Below are 23,324 nucleotides of genomic sequence, written 5' to 3'. Positions count from 1 at the left end.
TGACTCATACATGTGCATAATTGTTGTAAGCCGCCCCGAGGCTTCGGCGAATGGGGTGGCATAAAAATGTTTTAATAAATAAATAAATAATATAGGTCAATATGGGACTTATCCACATTGGGCAGACAGCTGATATGAGTAAGTGATCTGCAGAGGCCCCTGTGTGGCTGCCACTATGTTTAAACAGGTTGTTGATACTGAAACTCCAGAGCTTTCCTCTTGAGAATATGGTACTTTAAAAGAGGGCTCATAAACAAAGGGTGTTTTGTATTGCATATTTGGTTTTAAAGTGGAGATAATTCATTTATGGTTAAAGAAAGAGGACAGAACAAAGTCAAACAACAAAACACACACACAGGAAAAATCTTTTTGTAGTGTTCAGAAAATAAGAGGCCGAAACAGTATATTAACAATTTGCTCGAAATGAGCAGAGGTATTGGATATGCACTGACAATTTAAAAATGTTGCTTTGTACTCATAAAAGTGATCTCTGGGAATCAGTCATGAAGTTACTATTAATTTTTTCCAAGCTGATTTATTAAAGATTCTTTTTAATGAACCACACGTTGGGAAAAGCAGGTAGAACACCCTTTTGGTTCAGACCCTTGCCAGTGTCCAAAAAAAGAAGTGGGGAACTAGGAGGAGTGAGGGTTGGGTTTTTCCCATCTCCATTGTGCTGTCATTCTCAGCAGACAACCTGGAAATGCCCCTTTGATTGCTGGTGAAGAAATTTAGGCCCACATTACCAGATGAACATAAAAGATTTCCATCTTTTTTCAGCCCATTCCTCAACTACTATAAGCGCTAGTTAGGCTGAAAACCCACTTGCAGAAGCAAAGAAACAAGTATTTTAAAAGGCGGGTCAAATCGCTAACATCTTAGCATAGCCTACAAGCAGGTTTATTATTTACCAGTTAGGATCATTCTATTGGTGCTGAGAGTATATGTACAAGGATCTAGGATAATGACTAGGAAATCCAATGATTAGGAGGTAACTTGCTGAGATGCCGCATTCTAGGGCTCAAAGAAGGAAGTATTACACAAGGGCCTTTACAGAGACCTTGGCATTCCGCAGCAGGTAAATTATGGATAAAGTCAGGGGAAGTTATCAGATTCTATGAAACGTCTCATGATACGGGGCATCTTGCAAGTTTCAGCATTTTGTCTTGGACTCAGAAAAATCTTTTCCAACCTAATGGGAAGCTAGCTCATTTTTCCAAGTCTCCAGTTGGAGACTGGTTAATCTATTACTGCTCATTTAGGGTTGGTTCTCATATTCAAGAACTGCTCCTTATACTGCTCTTTGTACTACTCTTGCAGATCACTTTGAGTGACAGCTTGCCATGAGAAGCCAACCATTTGTGTAGCATTTTACAGGTGCATGAATTATAACTTTTGAAAGAGTAGGGTCACTCAGTTTCCTCACCAGGATGGAGCTATCTCTTACTAGCTCCATCAGCAACATGGAGATGAACATTGTCAGCACATACTTTGCCTAGGAATTCTAGTCAGTAGAAGTACCACAAAATAAAATACAAAGGTAGAGGCAAAGGAAGACAATAGAAATGGTCAAGAAGATTTTGATAGCAATGTTGCCCAGTTCTCGGAAGCACATTTTAAGAAGGGTATTGAAAAACTTGGACTGCAGCCAGGAGTCTGGGCATCAAAGTCCTATAAAGAGCAGTTGAAAGGGCTCATAAATTTTTAACCTGCAGAACAGAAGATTAACAAGAGAAATGATAGCTGTCTTCAAAAATCTAAATGGTTGTTACACAGAAAATGAAGCAGACATGTACTCTTCTTTCAGAGGACAGGACCTGAACCCATGCATGAAAATTGCAAGGAAACAGATCCCAGCTAAACATTCAGAGACCATAAATCTCCCTCAGACTTCTCCTACATCTGCAGTGTGAGGTGAGTCAGTTTGATCATCTCACTAATGAATTTATTAGTAGCAGCTGATCACTTGGAAAGTTCTATATAATTCTGTGTAATCATTTCTCCCACCCCTCTGTCCAAAGGAACTCATCTTGAGTGCTTGGAACTGATTCAGAACATACCAACTAGGTCATCAGTAAACAAGTTGAATCATTTATTCATAAACCATTTAGTACATTCCACTGAAGTTGAGCTTCTAGTCAGCAGCCAAGAGAAGCAGCATTCTAGAGTGCAGCGTTCTGTCCTGGTCCTTTGCCAGCAGGAAGAGAAAAGGGTGAATAAGGAGTTCTCTGCATAGAATTTGTCCTCTGTTACCACATTATGGTGCCACCTATAAATTACAGAGCTTAAATAATACATTTCCACCTGACTAAAACTTTAAAAAATGCCTAGAAGGGAAAAAGTTCATGATTACAAAATAAACCTGGAAGCAGAGATTGGTATTTTTTCCCTCAGAAATAAAGTAACATAAAATAAAAGCAAATCTGCTCCTGTAATTTGATGGAAATCTAATGAATATACATGAGTCTAAAAGTAAGTTTCCAATGATCATGTGTACAGTACTGAACATGCTTTAAATTGGCATTAGAACTGCAAAGACAGTAATATTATACTGGGGTGTGTTACTGCTAAATATTTCTCCTAATAATTAGGGACCCAGAAAGTCAGCATTAGGGAATTTCATCTTCATATTAGAATAAGGGAACAAGGGCATGCACTAAAACAAAGTTGTATTGTTCAAATGTACACTGAAAACACAAAACAACACTGTTCATGCACTGTTCCTTGTTTGTTAGTAAAGGAACTTCTTACATGATGGTCACTGTATTATAGGAATTATGTTTAGGAAGAGCATCTTTCAGTTATCACAGCCATTTCTATGCTGTACCAAATAGCAGGTTTATAAAGCAAACAATGGGCGTCAAATTTGAAGGAACTGTAGACATGTAATCTTATGAAAACACTTAGTAGTAATATTTTGCTACTATTTTATTGGTATTTAGTGGCAGTAAGATAGACACAGAATACAAAGTCTGATCAATGGTACTTGTATTTAATTCCTCCCCCCTCCCCCATACACACTTACAATGGCTACATCTATTATGAGGCATACCGTCCCATGCATTCAGCTCTTATTGAAGAAGGAACATCTTGCTTACTACTACTAAGTCTAGATACTATTTATCCCCAGCAGAACTTGGCCTCACAGCTGACCAGGATGCCTGTTCTATCTTTATTCACTCTGGCAATATACATGCTGGGTCTATGGTCTGCTCATTTGCCTGCATGTCCATCACATGGAGCAAGTGACCTTCAGCAGTTTATGTTGCCAAACAGGAAAGTCATTATGTAAGATACCTAGACATTAAAGGCAGATAATAATAATAAAAAATCAGTGGGGTAGCATTTAAATTTCCTTGGACAGTCCATCTCTGACCTTATAGTTGCTGAAGGCAGACAAATTTCAGAGTGCAATTAAAGCACAAGGCTGTAAAATGAGAACTCATTAACAAATCTGATTATGCCTCTCAGGGCTCAAATGGGAATTATGTGCAATTCTTGAACTACATGACAAATGTGTTTCCTCCCATTAGAGTGTATTTTGTATTCGCAGGGTAAATAAAACCCCAACAAGTAGCAGCCAAGATAAAGTCAGGGTTAACATCACACCTAACAGCATTTTGTTCAGCTATCTTGTTTTAGGATTTTTAATGTATTGGATCATATTACATGAGTTTATTTTAAATTGTTTTAAACTGATTATTGTTTGGCAGGTGATCAAAGAAATCCTGGTTTGTTTCCTCAATCCCTAGGTTGTTTCCCTCATCTTTTGCCCCTGCCTTCCTTTACAACCACATATTAACACAACATATTACACACATATATGAATAACATTAAAATATATTACACACTATTAAATATTAAAACATAACTATAACAATAATATAAAAAGGCCACCAGCATTCACAGGGCTAAGTTTTTTTGTTTGTTTTTAGGTATGACTTTGCCTGGCCCCAAAAAGAGAATAAAGATGGCGCCTGGTGAATTTCCCTAGGGAGGGTGTTCCAGAGATGGGAAGCATCAGTAGAAAAGACGCTTCTCCTACTTGCCACCCCTCTTACCTCCCTGAGGGGTGGCTCTCACAGAAGTGTCTCCTGAGCTGATCTTAGGAGGCGGATAGGTGTATATATGGGTGTAAATATATTAACATTCAAGGCCATATGGAAAATACAACTAATTCTTCAGTCTGTCATGATTTTTCAATTCTTCCCTAATACATCTTCTTTAAGGAGCATTTGAATAGGTTTCCATTTTCTTCTTGGGAGAAAAAAAAATAAGAAAATGGCTCTCTAGGTAGTACCTAATGCATGAGGTTAAAGCAAGATCTGTGCTTATTTAGCAACAGTTGTGGCCACAGGAAATACAAAAATATAGCAAAAGGACACTATGTGAAGCATCTCCTCTGCTGCTAAAAGTCACTGTTGTATAAAGCAGAGTTATTGAACACCAACCATAGGACAAACAAAATATTGGACATACTGTCAGATTCTGTACTTCAGTTCCAGTTTTGCTTAATGAAGAAATTCAGCCGCTTAAAATTCCGGGCAGGAAATTGAGAGCTCCAAGATTTATATTGATTCGCTGTAACTCAGGGGTAAGCTAGTCTAAAGTAGCTATTGTAACTTGCCAATTCAACATGTACAACAGTGTGTCTATCTATGGTTTAAAAATTGGATTGGATACCAGCAGGCTATCCTGAACTTGTAATGCGTAAGTGCAGATCAGGTTGTGAAAGTTACAAAAGAGGATGTATCACCAAAGATGCTAAGGCAGAACTACTTTCTGAATCCTGGCAGGCTCCTCGCCAAGCTAGTGTAATAGTACCATCCGGAAGTAAGGCATTTAGCAATCTCAGGAGACCTTCAACTTTTCACAGCTCAACTAAACCTACTGGGAAGAAAAATCAAATATGCACCAGTAATTTAGAGTTCACGTGTGCCCCCCCCCCCCCCCCCATCTCCATACAGGCTTATTTCAGAAGCAATTAGTTGTATTAGTCATGTGTGGAAACTGGCTGAGAAATTTTGTAAGTCTTATTGAATTCTATTTCTTTCAGCAATGTTGAGATGCTTTGAGAAGGCTGAAACCTTCAAACTCACTTCTGAATTTTGTTTTGAGCAAAACCTGGTGGAGATACTTAGCTTGGCTTATGAAAATAGAAGGCATTTTGAATTTTGTATTATTTGTTCTCTTCTTGTTGCTGCACCCATTAAGTTTTATTCATGGCTACCTTTGTGTGTAACTCTGTTATGGCATATGGCCAAAACAAATAACATTTGATACTTTGGTAGTTCAGAATGTGTGCTTCATATCATCAAATTTGTCAAAAGTGGCAAAGTTCCATATACCACTGTAAGTGCATTTATACTGGTAAGATATAAGATCTGTTGAGCTATTGTATTAATTTTAAGAACCAGAATCAAGTTCTCCAGTTCTCCATTAACTTAAAGCCACCACCAACAAAACAGGATATTCTTGCATTCATGTAAACAATTTGTCTGCACGAAGGTTCCAAAAGAGAGACCTAGCTGCTGTTCTAGTTACTTTACCATATAATCTACCTTTAAACGTCACTGTGGACTATGATCTGTCAGGACATGAGATTTTCTTTTAGCTCTATTTAAGTTATATATCCTTCCTATCAACAAATGACATCCATGAGGACTTACAATTAAAACTGATTAAATCATTACACTAACATACAATAAGAACATAAAAATTACAGAATTCCAAAAAAGTATCAACCAACAGATGCACTTACGTTCCAAAGGTCTCTTGAACAAAGAAGCCTTTCTCCTAATGGAGGGACAGCAGAAAGGGAGCAAAACTTGCCTCTTTTGGAAGCCTGGGAGCAGCAACAGCAAAATCCTTCTCTTGGGTTGTCACCAGTTATACCTCTGAAGGCTACAGTCTCCAAAGAAGGGCATCTCCAGGCAGTCTTAAAGACTGGGCAGGCTCAATGGGTAACGGCAGTCTTTAAGGTAGCCTCGTCCCAAGCCATACAAGGCTTTACAGGTCATAGCAGCTCTTTGAATTCAGATTAGTGAAGCTGCTCTAATAAGGAAGTCATGTGCTCCTGTAGCTGGCCTAGGTCAACAGTTTGGCTGCAGCATTATGGATCAATTGAAGTTTCTGAACAGGTTTTAAAGGCACCTACACATAGAGTACATTACAGTAGTCCAAAGGGAACATATGCCCATCCAGAAGAGACTGAATTCTTATTCTCTGATTCGCATTTCAACTGATCAAAAGTAGGCTATTGCCAAAACATAATTAGTTCTAGAACAGTTTCCTTGGATTTAGATGGAAAGGAAGGAGAGGAAGATGGAAAAAGAGAGTTGGGTGTCTTCAGCAAAAAGGCAGCATAAATCTCCAAAACTCCATAAAAGCTCTTCAAGCATTTTTATGTATCCATTAAATGGCATGGGTGAGAAGATGGGACTTCAGAACATTGCCATGGTCAATGGTATGAAAAGGTGTGAAGAAGTCCAGCTGAATTAGTGGGGGCACACTGCTCTTGTCCACATCATCCACCAAGATAACCCAAACAGTCTCTGCCCAAAGGCCAAAAGCCAGGCTGAAAGGCATCTAGATAATCAACCTCATGATGAATTCCTGGAGCAGTAATTATAGTTTAACATGACAAATACAACCTTACTGACACTGTATTCAGTAAGTTCTGGTATATATTATTGTTGTCTATTATGGTAAATAATAGCCTTTAAAAATAACACTTAGCCTTTATGAATGCTGTGGCCTTTTTATATTGCTCTTATATTCATGCTTTTAAACTTTTAAGTGTCTAAATAGGTTTTAATGTGTTGATATGTATATATGTGTTTAATATGGTGGAAGCCACCTAGGAAGGCCTTTTGACAGTTATAGGTGGTCTATAAGTATGTGAATGAATGAATAAAGTAACTACTGGCAGAAGATCTTCCTCACCTGCGCTTCTAGGAATGCTGGACTGCACCTATGCTATATCTACACAGAAGCAATACTACTGAGCTCAATGATGTTTACACCTGGATGTGCATGTAGAGAACTACAACCATACCCTTTCTTTATAGCCCTTCCTCAAGTTCTGCACACATTCACCCACATATCAGAAGCATATTATTTTTGCATAGACCTTATTGCCCAGCACAAAAACTGGTTAGGTACATACATTGTCCCTCTTCCGTCACCCCTTCTGTATTTCTTGTCACCACCCAAGACGTACCTGCATTAGTTTTTCAGTAAATGGTCCACAGCAGTAAAGGATTCACATGCTGACTGCTATGTTTTGGTGGTCCTTGTGGAATTATGAATGCTGCTTTGGGAAATGCTGAGCCTTAAATACTTTATAGCTCTATTACCAATAAAACATACGAAGCTGTTTGCATGCTCTGCTGATATCCTTCAATTCCGGGGATAAATAATCTGTATGAATTGGAGGGCAGGTGGGATTGCCACACAGTGCATAAAAAGTAGTGCCATTCTGTCAAATAATGTTAGATACAAATTTAAATACATGATAGAAAAGGTCAGCAACTATAACTTGTAGTTTAAGTGTAAAATACTACAAATGGAAGTCCATAATAACTCACTGAGGATTTTTTTTAGCAGAATGCAATATTGCCAGGAAACCTAAATATAGAAGAGTCAGTAACCAAGAGAAAGATATACACTCTCAATTTGTATTTTTGCCTAAGTACTCAAATATTCAGTGCACTGGAAAACCAGTGACTACAATATGAATGTGACATATTCAGATTCAAGTGTTCTTAGCTCTAGTAGTGTATTTATAAACCAGAATTTTGGCCTCTGGATCCCCTGTGTTCAGAACCACAGTTTGGATCCCTCAGCTACATGGTACCAGTACTCCTAGAAGTTCCAGCTCCTGCACTGTTGTAGCCACTTTGTTTTAGCATTTATTTTATGGAGGCAAATAGGGCTGTTTGCACAGAATTCTGGCTTCTTGGGAATGAGGAAGAATGTTTTGAAAGCTGCCTAATGGCTTGCTCTCCAGTTTAGCAGAAGAGGCCAAACAAATTAGGAAATCTCCACCTCTACTTTTTTAGCAATGCATTTGAACCTTCATAACAGGCTTCTTCATTTCCTAACAAGCCAGGAAACATACCCTGGCTTACTGTTTTGGCCTTATGATTTTGGGTTTGTCAGAAGAAAAACAAGCCAAAGATTTCTGTTCTGAAACAAAGTGAAGCAGACCATGGTTTGCTTGTTCCCAATAAAGCAGATTTTTGAGGAATTATAGTTTTTCTATACTTGTGAATCAGCCCATATATTTGATACACAAGACCACTAAAGAAATGCCTGCATAATTCCTCACATTCACTATAGCATTATGCTGTATCAGAGGAACAAAGCAAAGGTGCTGAATATATACAACCCTCCTGTGAAGAAGCTTATTTAATTTGAGATGTGATACATTCAATAGAACAATTCTTCTCTCTGCTATGATGGCAGTCACACACAAATATGGCTATTGGAATTTGTTTTTCAGCTGATTCACACGAACATTGGCCATTTGCTCTGTGCGTCATTGCATTGCTGCGGACAACTCCTTCCATATTAATAGTAATGAAGATGCATTACATTTGACACAGCTAACATCTTCAATAGGATGAATTAACTCTGAATAGATTAATGTTTAAAGAAAGTCCCCCGCTCACTCCACTGTGCAACTTAACATTTAAATGACTGCTTCTATTGTTATGTGTCAGAATTTATCTTTAAGCTGGAATTCAGTATTTCAAGATTTTTTAAAGGTAATAATAAGTCTACATTAGAAAGAGCATGCACTTTTGCACAAAGTAGTTTTCCCTTTAATTGGATAGAGATATTGCTTTTCCAGTACCCATTATTACCTTTTTAAATTCACCACAGTTGTGCAATGTTACTAAAAGAAAAGCAAAGTCTACCGTAGCTGGCCAAGTTCAATCACCTTGTAAGCATTATCTTAGGTGAGGCCTTGGCAAGGCATAAGCTGGGACATTCACCCTCTCTTCTTGTATTCCTTTGTGTACACACACGGAGTGAAACCTTCTGTTTTGAATTGATAACATACTACCATTTTGTGTCACATACAAACTGCAGCAAGTATGGTTTATTCTAACTAAAGATTGTTAAATCAGGATATGTAGGTTTCATCTGTCAAAGGAACTTCTAAGGAGAATACAACATCCAAAGAAACTGAGCAGGCAAGACTTCACATAAGCTTATTTGAGTACCTGCCAGAGACCAGTTGCTGGCTTGTCAGTGAAGAAACACTAACCGAAGTGGGTGGGTAAAGTGGCAAAAGAAGCTGCACCAAAAGGATGGGGGTGGGGGAATGCCTCAAATGTAGTCTTCTTTATGTTAAATGTTGAATTTACACTTCTTGCTCTTTTCCACCTTTTCAACAATTCACTGAACTTCTAGCTACTCCAAGAAGGGAAGGCACCTGGGTTTAACAGGAGAATCAGGGAAGTGTTGAAAAGGTAGAGGGAACTGAGAAGTGTCAGTTCAACATTTAACATAAAGATTACACTTTTAAGTTTAAGGCATTCCCCACCCCTCTGCCACACACACTTCTTTGGTGTAGAAACACAGAAAACAGCGCGAGTCAGAAGGGGCCTCCCGGGCCATCTAGTCTGACCTCCGGCACCAGCCGGCTCCGCTCATGACATGCCCACCATGTGGACGTCCAGCCTATCCTTGAACACCCGCACCGATGGGGCCTCAGCCACTTCCCAGGGAAGCCCATTCCACACCCTCGGGGTCTTGACTGTCAGGAAGTGCTTCCTGGCATCCAAATGGAACCTTGGCTCCCTGAGCTTTGCTCCATTGGAGCCCGTTCTGCCTTCCTCTGCAGGGGAGAACAGGTCTCTACCCATCTCCATGTGACATCCCCTCACATACCTGTATGTTGCCAACATATCCCCTCTGAGTCTCCTCTTCTCCAGGCTGAAGAGACCCAGTTCCCTCAGTCTCGCCTCATACAGCATCCCCTGCAAACCGGCTACCAACCTTGTGGCCCTACGCTGCACTGACTGTAACCTGACTATATCCTTTCTGTAATGAGGGGCCCAAAACTGAACACAATACTCCAGTTGCAGGCGCACTAGAGTCATGTAGAGTGGTAGTAATACCTCTCTTGATCTAGAAGCCATACTTCTGGCTATGCAACCAAGGGTGGCATTCGCCCTCTTGACCACTGCATCACATTGCTGACTCATGTTTAGCCTACAGTCAACCAGCACCCCGAGGTCCCTTTCACAAGTGCTGCTCTCCAGCCACTTACCACCTTACCTGTACTTATGACAGCTATTCCTATGCCTCAAGTGCAAGACCTTGCACTTATCCACATTGGACGCCATCCTGTTGTCTCCTGCCCACTTCCATAGTTTGGAACTGGACTACCTGCTCCTCAGTTGTGGCCACTGCTCCAGTTTTAGTGTCGTCTGCGAATTTGATCAGCAGACTGTTCACTCCTTCTTCCATGTTGTTAATGAAAAGATTAAACAGGATCAGCCCCAGGACAGAGCCCTGGGGGGCCCGCTTGTCACTGGCCGCCATCCCGATGATTCCCCGTTAATGGCTACCTTCTGCTTTCGGTCAGTCAACCAAGCCCTAATCCACCAGACAGTGCTTTGGTGTATCCCAAAACTCCTCAGTTTCTCCACCAGGATATCATGGGGCACTTTGTCAAAGGCCTTGCTGAAATGCAGGTATACCACATCCACTGCATCCCCTCCATCTTGCCATCGCAAAACCTTGTAGCTTTTTTTTGGGGGGGGGGGCTCTTTTCTCTTTACCAGGTAAGAGACAAAACAATACTTCGCATATAAAGAGGTATATTGCAGAAGAAGGATGGCCTGTGATTGCAACTCTACCTTTTGATAGGCCTGTGTTTGCAATTCCCCCCCTTCAGTGTTTTTCAATTCATAATTTGGTAATTGGTCCCTAATAACTATACACAGTTGCTGGCAATCCATGAGGCAGTTTTCACAGTGGCAGCAACCTGTGCGTGCAATGCCCAGTCCTAAGTGGTTGGGTCATCACTCCCTGTCTGTGCTCCACTGGAAAGAGAAGAAACTCCTCTTGGGCTGAGCATTTGATTCTGCTGCTTCTCCGTACGATCAGCTGACCATTCATTTTGGATGTTGATGATTTTGCTGCTGCTCTATTTACTTTTGGGGAGGGAAAAGCAGTAATAATAGAAGCAATAATAATAGAAGGGGGGGAATTAATACTAGAATATTATATATAAGCAACATAAAGCATAGCAAATAGTATATACAAGCATTACAGTGTGGTGTACCAGTCAGAATCTTGGACTGGAACACTGGAGAAGCAGGTTCTAGCTCCCATTGGAGCATGAAACTCACAGGCTGGCTTTGGGCAAGTTACTCTCTCGCAGCCTAAACTATGTCTCAGGGTTACTGAGAGGATGAAATGAAGAGCAGGAGGACCATTCTGAGTTTTTGTGACAAGACACAATGTGGGATATAAATGGGATAAATAAATGAATAAAATCACACTAAAACCATCTTTTCAGTTCCACTGATTTCAATGTGAGCTATTTACCCTTATGCTCAAGTTCTCATGGAAATAATTCATTTTTAAATGCTTCATTATTTTATTGGATCATACCCAGGTTTTCCACCGGCTTTAAATTGAATGGAAAAGTACCTACATCTTTTCCATGTATTTAAGAAATGAAAGTTACACCTACATAACAATGTACAGGTTTAGCTATTTATTCTTTTTCTTAAGTGTTTATATCAAGCTGTTGAAGAAATGAAGGAGAAAATTGTATGAAGATGTCTATGTGTAGGAAGCACTCAGACCTATTGCATTTTTGAATAAAAATGCCTACTATAATTTTAAAGAATATTATTAACTGAATGTTAATCCAAACTTGTACTTTTATAAAACAATACATACAATTGTTACTGTTGTATAGTACCATTAGTGTCAATACAATCAATTTTCTTAACATACTGCTTGCAACTTTAAAAACTGCAATTACTAAGCAAAAAGTAAAGTTGCAATTATTTAAACACACTTTCTGGCATTCTAGGCACAAATGGCTAAAGTAATGCATTCCTGATAAATTGTTCAGGCTTTATAAGGTGTTCTCTAGCCTTCGGTTCTACTTCCAGGTTTGTCATAAGAAAGAGCATATTAAATATTTTTTAAAAAATAACTTTCTTGAAAAAAACACACCTATAAACAGAAATCCATGCTTTACTGAAGTCAGAGTACAAGACACACAAAAATTAAATTATATACATGAATCAGTTGTATAGTATATATGTGGTGGCTGTGTATGTAAATTATGTTCATGTGGATTAATTACTGCTCATATACAATACACTAGAGAAGTAATTAATAACATGAATACAATTTGCATTGTTATATCAATTATATCAATTTTCTGAGGGTGCTTACAAAGGGACTCTTATTTTCAGTGCAGCTGGTGAGCCTTCTAGAAGTCTTTGCTGGTATCCACCTGTGGAGTTATGTGAAAACTCACATTGAACTTTCAAAGGATGATGCAAATATAATTCATCATTAGTCTAGGTCAGTCTAGCTCTCCAGAAGGTTTGGACTTCCCTATCATCAGACCTTGCCACCATGGTCAACAGTTAGGGATGAAGGGTGCAGCAATCCAAAACATTTGGATGAGGCTGGTCTAGGTAATCCTTAGATCAAGCACAGCACTTGCATCATCACAAATAAATTTACTAGTTCAGTTGTTTCCAGAGACTTGATAGCTGAATAACTATAAATGGAACCCAAGGATACATGTAAATCTGATTGGGCTTCTGAGAAGATAAAAGGAAATACTTCATCTCTTAACTCCAAGTTAATCAATAGCACTTGCTGCCACAGGAGGCAGTGAAGGCCATCAGTTTGGAGGATAAAGTTAGCAATAGTTATGCTAATTATGCTGGTTGCATTACCTTCAGTATCAGGGACAGTATGATAGTGTTTTTCCTACCTGTGCAACTTCTTACCTTCTTGTTTATCCAACTCATACAGTTGTAGAAGCAATAACTGTACATGGGCTGCAATGTGCTGTGGTTGCACATTCTGTAAAATTTGCTGATTACAGATGATGTACAAAATGATTGCTGCACTTATGTAGCTGCTAGAATGATTATGTAACTTGCTTTTTTAAGTGGAGCATCGCATACCATTCTTGTGGGTGTTATGTACTGTGGGGCTTTATTGACCTCATTTACTTTTTTACAACTAAAATGTTTTACAAAAAAGACAAGTTCTCAATTATTCCTGTTAAATTTTTCCTGTTAAATGGTATCACACTTAATATCACAAGAAGATGTTGATTTTGGTTTTTTGATTAATACCATAAATATTACTATTGACAGTAGTTAAGAAATTTCAAAGCAGGACACAATGTGAGAAAGTTTAATATGCATATAAGTAATTAAGGCCAAATATCAACAAAACTACTCATTCTGAATGGCTGGTTGTTGTCCAACAGTAAATTTCATTAGAGTCCAGAGATAACTGGATCCACCAGAAAGCTAAACCAAAGTGTTTTATTTAAGCCTTTTAGATCCATGGGAATTAACCATCTCAAGAGGAAGTACTTTTACAGAAGGAATGTATCTGTTTTAATTTAACTTCAAAATGTAGTATTATTTCAAATGAAAAATTGGAGTTGGTACCTGAAATTTGAGTAACATCCCCATAGCACAGGAGGTACTGCTTTGCCTACTTTACCTGCACATCATTGGCCTTCATCCTTGTTCCCTCCTTGCCAACAAAGATGTCATCAATGTCAACTAGAATGTATCTATCCAAGGACAATGTAAGCCTCTTTCCAGTCAAGAATGAAACAGCATCTATAAATATGAGCTTGTGCAGCCAAAAGTTCAAATTGTTGCCAAAAAGCACACGCTGAATCCCATCATGAAGACCCAAGTCATGAATGATGGTTGCATGGAGAGCACTTTTCATGGGAGGGAGGTTTTCGGGTGCTTTTACTTTTGCAAATATAATAGGTTGGTAGGCTGAATGATTTATGTGGAAAACTGTCCAGTCATTTCCAGGCAAAGGCCCTTTATCAAACTTAGATGATTTGGTCAAATGGAGCACAGAAGAATGAGGATTAATGCAGCAGTCCTTAACACCCACATTGCCATGGCTATGGAAAGGAAAGCCTTTTAACTGGAAGGCCTGCAAAGTGTTTTCACTGCTTCTATGGAACCCAATCATTCCTACACCATATTCTCCGCAGTATTTATCTAGAAGGCCTCGATTCCAGGAATCCATATTCACATACTTAAGGATATTTTCATATATTATGAGAACATATTTTCCTTTGTTTTTATCTATAAGCACAGGAAGGTCACCCTTCCCAGAAGCAATCTCTATATGATATTGGAATCTGCTAGATTCCAAAATCATTATTATGTCTTGACCAAGTGCAGAGTACTGGCTTTCCACAAAAACAAGCACCACAGGATCAGTCCTTAGAGGATCAATGGATTTCACGGTTTTCCATGGTGCTAACTTGTAGGGCAGCAGGACTGGAAGATCTCCACATTCCACCTCAGAAGAGATTTCAGAAAGTTCATTTTCCTGCTTGTAACCATTGTACAAATAATATGCCGAAATAACAATGCTCACCATACAAAAAGTGGCCAGCAGTATAACTGTTCGTTGAAAATGTCTGTGAAGTTTCACAATAAAAGTCATGTTGTAAGTCATGCCTTAGAGGGTTTCCAATAGCAGCAGCATTTGGTTTAAGCCAAACGTTTCAAATTAATTCCAGTCCAGTTTAGCAGTTTATGTCACCATTGCAGCATGTATATTTATCCTCAGCACAATTCACAGAAAATATGTGCTGGAAAAAGAAAAAGAAAAAAAAGAGTTAGATTTCCACTCATGGTAAAATATGATAGTACATCATCTAATTATACAGTGGAATTAAATATTTACATGAGAAACAAAAATATAGAAGGAAAATATGGAATAACTGTAATATAGAAGGATCATTAAAAACAGTCAGGTGAAAAGTTATAAAATACCCACATGAAAACTTTGGCTTATTTACTTCAGATCTGGAATTCTAAAACAAGCAAATCTGGAAGTCCACAATATTTTATTTATTTTAAAAAATGCTAAACTATTATTCAAACAAGGACTCCCAAGATGGTTCACAAAACAACCAAAATCAAAAGAACAAGATTAAACCAGATTAGGAAAAACCAAGGAGCTAAGTTAAGTACACTGAAGGTCAGATGAATAAGAAGGTTTGACTGCCCACCTGAAAACCAAGAATGGAGCTGTTCTAGCTTCTTCTAGGAAGCAATTTCATAACCATTTGAGCATCAACTAAATGATTCTTAATGTACAATTAGATCGCTGAAGCTGTTCCTGCAAGTTCAACAACAGGAGCCAAATCATAAAAGAACTTCAGCAATCTGTACAAGTGCACTGACCGTCACAACAGTCACCATGAAGTCCTCAGCACCGGTTATTGTCTCAAGCAACTCAGGTAGCCAATATTCTTATGGAAATACTGAGCAGGAGATTGAAGGAAAATGAAAACTTTTTATTACTGGAAATAAGATAGCCCCATCTTCCAGAACAGAATTGAAGAAGGGCAATGGGCTAGCAAGGGAGAGAAAATCCATGAAGTAAGATGCACTTCCACTGTCAGGAGTTACTAGATGGATTCAACACTCAGGCTCTACTAGCACCTGTCCAGACTGAAATACAACAGCTTATCTGGAGATAGTCATGCACAGAGACAGCTCACTGATAGCCAGAATTGTGCAGGGTGTAGCAGCAATTAGAAGTGTGTGTGGGGGTCTCCTTCCTGATAGCGAGAACCACGCCTCAGAGCCATGCCCTCATCAAAGCCACACCTATGTCCAAGATTATGCAACCTCTGATTATACAATAAAAGTGAACTTTGCCAGTTTGTTTGAATTTCTATTGAGAGATGAATGCAAGATGAAGATCCTTCTTTTTGAGATGAAGCAACAACAGTTTATAGAAGCTATTACTTATTATCTTACATTCATATCCTGCTCTCTAGACAAAAAACTGATAGAGTGGCTTATTTGGAACTAATAAGGCAGTTCCTGCCACAGGCTTACTATCTAAAAAACATGACATACAAGGGGAAGGGGACAGGGAGGGAAGAGGAAAAAAGGAAACTCAGGCACTAATTCCCCACACTTATAAAAACATATGTAGTTATATCCTCCCAAAAAAATTAGTATGGAATGACAACCACTTTAAAAAAATTGTCCAGAGTCCACATTGCGGGGGTTCTAGATTCTTAAATTTTTATTGTGCTATCATTGAATCCATGGTGAATCATGCATAAAGCAGTCCAACTACAGTAAGAAGAACTTAATGCTATCAGAAGTTATGGCTAATTTTCCCCATTGATTCCAGTGAGTATATTCCAGTTAGGATACTTTATTTCACTTTAGCCATTATTTCTTCTAAATAATTATGGGGCTAAGAGTTGCTAGAAAAGAGATATTCTCCTCACAGAGCTACCATTCATAGAATGGCTTATCAGCCAATCCCTCTTCCCCGGGAACTCTTGGAATGGTTCAATAGGTATCCACTAACGACACTCAATAGCTTTGATAAACTACATTCCCCAAGATTCTTTAGGGAACTTGTTCAGTTGCATAGTTGTGCCCGACTCTTCACAACCCCATGGACCATAGCATGCCAGGCCCTCCACTGTTTCCGGAAGTTCACCCAAAGTCATTTTCAATGCATCAGTGACACTACCTAACCATCTTATACTCTGCCATCCCCTTCTCCTTTTGCCTTCAGTCCTTCCCAGCATCAGGCTCTTTTTTAATGAGTCTGTCCTTCACATTATATGGCCAAAGTATCTGAGCTTCAGCTTCAGTATCTGTCCTTCTAAAGAACAGTCGGGGTTGATTTCCTTTAGGATTGACTGATTTGATGTCTTTGCAGTCCAAGGGACTCTCAGGAGTCTTCTCCAACACCACAATTCAAAAAACATCAGTTCTTCAGCACTCAGCCTTCATTATGGTCCAACTCTCACATCCCATACATTACAACTGGGAAAACCATACCTTTGACTATAAGAACTTTTGTCAACAAGGTGATGTCACTGCTTTTTAGTATGCTGTCTAGATTAGCCATAGCTTTCCTCCCAAGGACCAAGCGACTTTTAATTTCATCGCTGCAGTCACCGACTGCAGTGTTCCTGGAGCTGAAGAAAATAAAATCTGTCACTACTTCCACTACTTTGAGAAAGTAGTGACTGTTTAAAGTGGAATAAAGGTGTTCTAAATATGTGGTGTGAATGCAGGAGACGAAGATTGTTTTTGGAGCAGAAAAGGCAAGCTGACCACATGTTGCTGAGAACACCCCTGTTCTTAACTCCTAATATTCAGGACTTCAACATTGGCAGCTGCCAGTCATGAACGAGCCATATTAAGTCTCTTGAGAGGCAGTGGGTGAATTAATAAAAACACTGCCATAGGCAGAGATATCTATACACAACTAGCATACTGATGCCCTACAGAGAATGCTTTAATCTCTCTATAAGCCTTACAAGGCAGACTGTACACAAGTTACAGAGCACTTGAAAATTGTTCATAGCTTGTGGGGTGGAAGTAGGGGTAAGAATCAATTGTGCTGCCAATTCCAAAACATTTGGGAATAGAACAAATCAACAGTGGCAAGCAGAGGTGGGTGACTGGTTGAGAAACAATGATTATGCTTTGAGAGGCAAATATGTGAATTATTTTGGTAAAGTAAGAATTGCACTTCTCTTCTCTAGTTGTTCCTTATACTTGAGTTCATCTCTTTTCTATCTTTCAAGAACAGTCTGCATTATTATTTGGATTCATCTTCAGAACCACCTTCCCTACAAATGGGTTAATAAAATCAGTAAGTGATTTGTTACTGTTCTTGGAGTTTGCCATCCACAACTAAACCCAAGCATTTGCTAACTTGGTATATAGCTTTTTTTGTGAAATTCACCACACCACAGGCCTATCACCCTATAAACATTCAATAGAACTTCAGTTCTCAAACATTTGTCTGGGAAAACAATCAATGGCTTCAAGTAACATTTTCTGGGCCGGCAGATGCATAGCAGTACATCAAGCTAGCATGTTAAGTCATCTTTGCTAAACTGAAAAAGTCCAGGCCTGCAGGCAGATGGGTGCCACAACTGGAAGCAGAGCAGGGGGCTAGACTCAATGGTCTTTCAGGCCCCTCCCAACTCTACTTCTATTCTCTTACATGGGTCAAGAGATTATGGGCAATTTGTGGAAGTATATGCTTCTTCCAAGAACTTTATAAGCATGGTCCAAACTTACATCAGAGCCAATCTTAACCACAGCTGATCATTGCATTGACATTATCCACAGTTAATGCTAATATATTGGTATTGCATGGTTTCATCCAGTGCTATGAAACCAGCTGCCATCATGCTTGGGTGATACCAATGTGAGCATTATTCATGGTAAAAATCAGTTACGAAAGAAAAATTTCACTCTAGAGAAAGGCCATTTTGGTGATACAGAAAATGATACATGGTAGCCTGACCTTGCTGTCTTAACTATGGTAATGGGATCAGGAGTTTTATGCACACTATACCTAAAGAAGCAACATGCTATTACTTTTAATAAGCAATCTTTCAAACAAGCTAGATGACACCTGACACCAGCTATACAAAATGTTTAGAGCTTTATTGTAAGGATGGTGACTCAAAGTTAGGAAAAACTGCATTTAAGCAATTGTTTAAATTATTTAATTATATAATGAGCCCTTTTGAAGTAAGAACTTCTGTGGCAAGAAAGAGACATTTCAGAAATGGTTTTGGATGCCTATCTATAGGTGAAGGGTGAGTAAGTTCTGGTATACCAGATGCTGAACTGCACCTCCCATCAGCCCCAGGCAACACAGACAATATTGAGGGGTGACGGGAACAGCAGCGCAACAACAGCTGGAGAGCCACATTGGTACTTTTGGCTCTGCCTACAATCTTAAAAATCCTTGTTTAATTTTCTGCTGCAAGATGCAAGTTTAAAAACATGCTGGCAGTATTTTCCATCATGTCTTGTCTCCAAAACAAACGTTTGCTCTAATTTAATATTCATCACAGCTACATATTTTAATTTGAAATTTTTGGGGAAAAAAATGACAGAAAACATAATGTGTTCACATTTTCCCCTTTTTTCCTTAACCATTACTATGGACAGCTCCCATTAACATGCAGCATTTCATTATAATGCAAGATTTTACAGTTCTTTATCAAATATTTATATCCCTGTTAAGTAGCAAGAAATTAAATAGACACTTTCGCCCTAACAAAATGCCATTATTGAACATACTGGCATATTATTCCCAATGCAAGTTTCCACTTGTGAAATGCAGAATTGGTTTTAAATGAAGCAGTACCACTAGGATGCTAAAAATATTTTCCAAGTAGTATTACACAGATATTTAAATCCATTTTTACTCAGTGTTCATGAAGGCCATGCTCACAGAGGCCATAATAAAATATGCATGCACGTTGACCAACTTTGGGTGAAATACTGAAACTGACATGTATATTACATTATCTAGCATAGCCCTTCCCAATTTGCTCCCTTTCAGATGTTTTGATCCCTGACCACATCATGTTAACTAGGGTTGATAACAGCTGTAGTCCAAAACATTTGAAAGACAACACTTTAGAATGACACAGCCCAACTGATGCCTTTTTACATCTTACTGATCTTCATGGCAGATTTTATTTAAGCACATGCTTGATTCTTCCACTGAAATAATGGGTCTCAGAAGAACTTAATCTTGATTATAACCTTCTTTTTATGGGACAAAAATGTATAAAAACCTTCATTATGGAAAACAGTAAATCCTACCTTACACACACAGAAAATTCTGACAAACTAATAGTAAGAAAGTATAAATTAATTATATATTTCTGATTAGAAATTTATAATCAAAGAATACTTACAAGAATATTTATAACGCAGATTTTTAAAACACCAATAGATTCATATATGAAGACTTGATATTTCTGTAGTGTTTTTCTACCATAACAGTATCATAGCACCACAAATCCTCACTCATTACATGGATACACTTCTAGAGGTAACATTCAAGAGTGCTGAGTGGAGACCCTCTTGTATCTAGTCTCTCAGGTTGCACAGACTTCATTCCTCTTAAAGCTGACAGCTCTGAATATTTGTTTGGCTAGACAGACACTTGCAACAGTAGACAAGGATCCAGAGCAGTGGCCAAGAAATTATGTATCCAAACAAACACCATTCTGGCAGCAGGTTTAACTAACCATGAAAACTTGTTGAAGGCAGTATGCAAATGACAATGGGTAAAATCCAGCATAAATCCTACTCTCTCTAGCTCAATTAATCTACTTGAAGTAAGGCAATTTTTTCCAAACCCAATGTTTTGTCCATCATGCCACACGCCATAATTGCTAACCACACAATTTGGGCAAGCAGAAATCAGCCTCTGTTAAATCTCTGGAAGATGCAAGTTGTTGTGGTCTTGGCTTGTGCATTGTCTGATCCAGAATATGGATAAGGCGCACTCTTTGATGCAAGCCCTCACTGTTTGCAGTAATGAATCTTACTGCAATATCAGGTTGCCATTCCTGAACAGTGGCAATTTAGGATGAGACATTTCACAATTTGTGACATTGCATGAGAACACCAGCATGCTATGTATTTATATGCTGGCTCAGCAAGAAGGGGCCTTAGTCCATGCCACTGAATTTGTTGGGGCTTGGTAGGAAGCAAGTCTAGGACTGCAGCCTAGATCAGCCCCTATTCTAACACTAGCTGTAGTTAGAAAGGCATTATTAATTGCCTTGCATGTTCTGTGTACCTCCCCAATTAATCAATCAATTAATAGAGGGTTATTCATTAAAATAAGTATCCTGAGCAAAGATTTGAAATTGCCTTCCCAATGCTAATTGAATTGTTTGGCTCAACAACAACAAAAATACTTTTTTACACTTAGTGCTCTGCCTTTAATACAGATTTTTGTTTCCAGTGATCTCAAACTAGCAGACAGATGCTGGTACAGTGAGATTAAAAGTGCAGACCTAGGCATCAGAGGTAAATAATAAGCTCAGTGGGTGCAGATCTGTAACCTAAGAGACTGTATTCATCCATCCATGGGTAACATTTGTCTCACATATTTCTAGGTAATGTTTATTTGCTAAAGGATTCATTATGGCTGTCATTAAAAGTTTGAGCAAAAAACAGCAACTGAAAAGAGAACATCTTTTCTTTGCCATCAACTCAGTGTACTTTACATTTTTGGGATATATTCCACAAGCGTAACCATGAATACAAAACCTTTCTCATTTCTATACTTTAGTTTTCAGTTCTTAACCAAAAACAGCAAACAGCTCCCAAACAAATGCTTACCTTTTTTGACTCAAGAGATCTACATCTATACAAAGTTTTATGAACTGGCACACGCATGCCCATGTGTTTTAATATGTTCCGGGTTTATTTTTGTCAAAATATTTATTTCTCTAATCTCTGTGACAAACATGAACTACTATACAATTAAATTTTCTATTTTGACTCACAAGATCACGAAGCCGCTCTCCGCGTCCCAAAACACTAGAGGGCGACAATGTTTCACAGAAAACCTACGGAGGCTCGCTTGAGTATCACACGAAAAAGACGGATGTTAACTGAGCTAATAACATTTAAAAAAATGAAATTACAAGCTCCAAAACAGCACAATACAACAAGACCGAAAAGAAGAGGACATTTTTGTCGTCAGAAGCTGCATCAAATCACCCATAACCAGAGAAACAGAGACTTGAGCCTCAGTTAAAATTATCCTCATTAATTCAGGCACAACACCTCCCACCCCCTCCAAAAGTAGCTATTTTGCATCCAAGAGCACAACATCCAAGCTTGTCGCGGACTTGACAAGCAGGAAAGATTTCTTAGGGCGCAATCCTACGCGCGTTCAAGGCGTTCTGGGAGTCGTAGGGACTCCCTTCCGTTTTAGCACGTTTAGGACTGCGCCCTTCGTGTGTCAAGGCGCACATGCGACCACACCAGCAGGCACTGGAGAACTTTCTGATTTTGGGAAACGGAGCCCGAATTTGGGAAATCCAGAGCCCGAAGTTGAGGTTCCCCTGTGTCGTTTCAGCGGCGAAGGAGCCATAGCCCACGCCCACCCCCGCGCCCCCGAAGTCTTCATTACCTGCCTGGGCACTTCGGGACCATGGCGCCGCCTCCGCTCGGCGATGACCTTCTGCAGCTTCTCCTGGGAGAGAGGGGAGGGGATTGGAACTCTCTCCCGGTAGCGGCGGCTTGACGCGGGTAAGTATAACGTCAGAACCGGCCCGCTGGGCACGCACGGGAGCTTGCGTCCACAAAACTTGGGAGCTTCCGGAGAGTGTCTCTCGGGCGCTGCCGCTCTCCCCCGGCACGGACCGACCAGGCTCGCTCCGCAAACGCGTCTCAGGCAGGCGGCGGCCGCGAAAGGCTCGCCCCCTACCGCCGGCCCCCGCGCCCCCTTCCCCAGGGACGAAGAAGAGAAGCAGGCGAATGGAGGGTTATTCGAGCAAGAAGCCCCGAAGGCGTCCCGGCGGTGCCTCGCCGCGGCTGCCTTGCCCTCCTCCCCGAGGAAAATCAGAGACGGGGCCCGCGGAGGGCAAGAGGACAAGCGGCCCGGGCTGAGCCAGCCGCGCGAAGGAGCCGAGCCGAGCCGAGCCGAGCCGAGCCTGCGCCACCGCCCGTCTCGAGGCGCCCGGACGGGATGCTCGCTGCCGTAGCGGCTCTCACTTGAGAAGCTGGGAGGAACGCCGCCAGCCAGCTTGCCTCGCCATTGGTCAGACTCTGCTCTTCCTCTTGGCCAATCAGGGCGCTCTTGGGGAGGAGGCAAAGGCAAAGGGTCGGAATTCCGGCGGCGGCTTGACACGGGTAGCTCTAACGTCGGAAGCGACTTGGATACCTACTCAGCGCGTGACTACACTTAGCCCAGGGTTATCTGCGCTGGTTGGCAGAGGCTGTAGGAAGGCTCAGGCAGGAGATGCAGAGGATCGAACCTGGGACCTTCCGCATAACTGGCCTGGAAGTGAGGGGCAGGGTCAGGCAATCTAGAAAAAGACCTCCACCGCGCGCATCTTTTCTTATGCCTTTAGCATGATCAGCCCTTCGGTGAGGAACGACATTCCCACCTCTCTCTCTAGTACTGCTAAGTCTTGATTTTACATACAGCGGGCTTCCTCTGCTTGTGTTTCCGTGAAAGAATACGAACAGAATCCACTAGGTCTAGTCGCAAGCAAC

General features: G+C 40.1%; 1 protein-coding gene across 1 annotated transcript in view; it reads right to left on the bottom strand.

Annotated features, from left to right (window-relative positions):
* LOC123023103 (bifunctional heparan sulfate N-deacetylase/N-sulfotransferase 3) overlaps positions 1 to 22,375 on the bottom strand; it is an 81,979-nt gene extending 59,604 nt beyond the window's left edge. The window contains exons 1-2 of the mRNA XM_044429498.1: positions 22,237 to 22,375; positions 13,741 to 14,866 (exon numbers count right to left, since the gene is read on the bottom strand). Of these exons, the coding sequence (XP_044285433.1) occupies positions 13,741 to 14,730 (990 nt within the window). The 5' untranslated portion in view covers positions 14,731 to 14,866; positions 22,237 to 22,375. The remainder of the gene's footprint in view (positions 1 to 13,740; positions 14,867 to 22,236) is intronic.
* Positions 22,376 to 23,324: the final 949 nt, after the last annotated feature.

This window comes from Varanus komodoensis, unplaced genomic scaffold (assembly GCF_004798865.1).
Source record: "Varanus komodoensis strain SLA01 unplaced genomic scaffold, ASM479886v1 scaffold2, whole genome shotgun sequence".
Classification (NCBI taxonomy): Eukaryota; Metazoa; Chordata; class Lepidosauria; order Squamata; family Varanidae; genus Varanus; species Varanus komodoensis.
The sequence above is the reverse complement of the archived record's forward strand: the minus strand, read 5'-3'. Positions and strand labels throughout refer to the sequence as shown.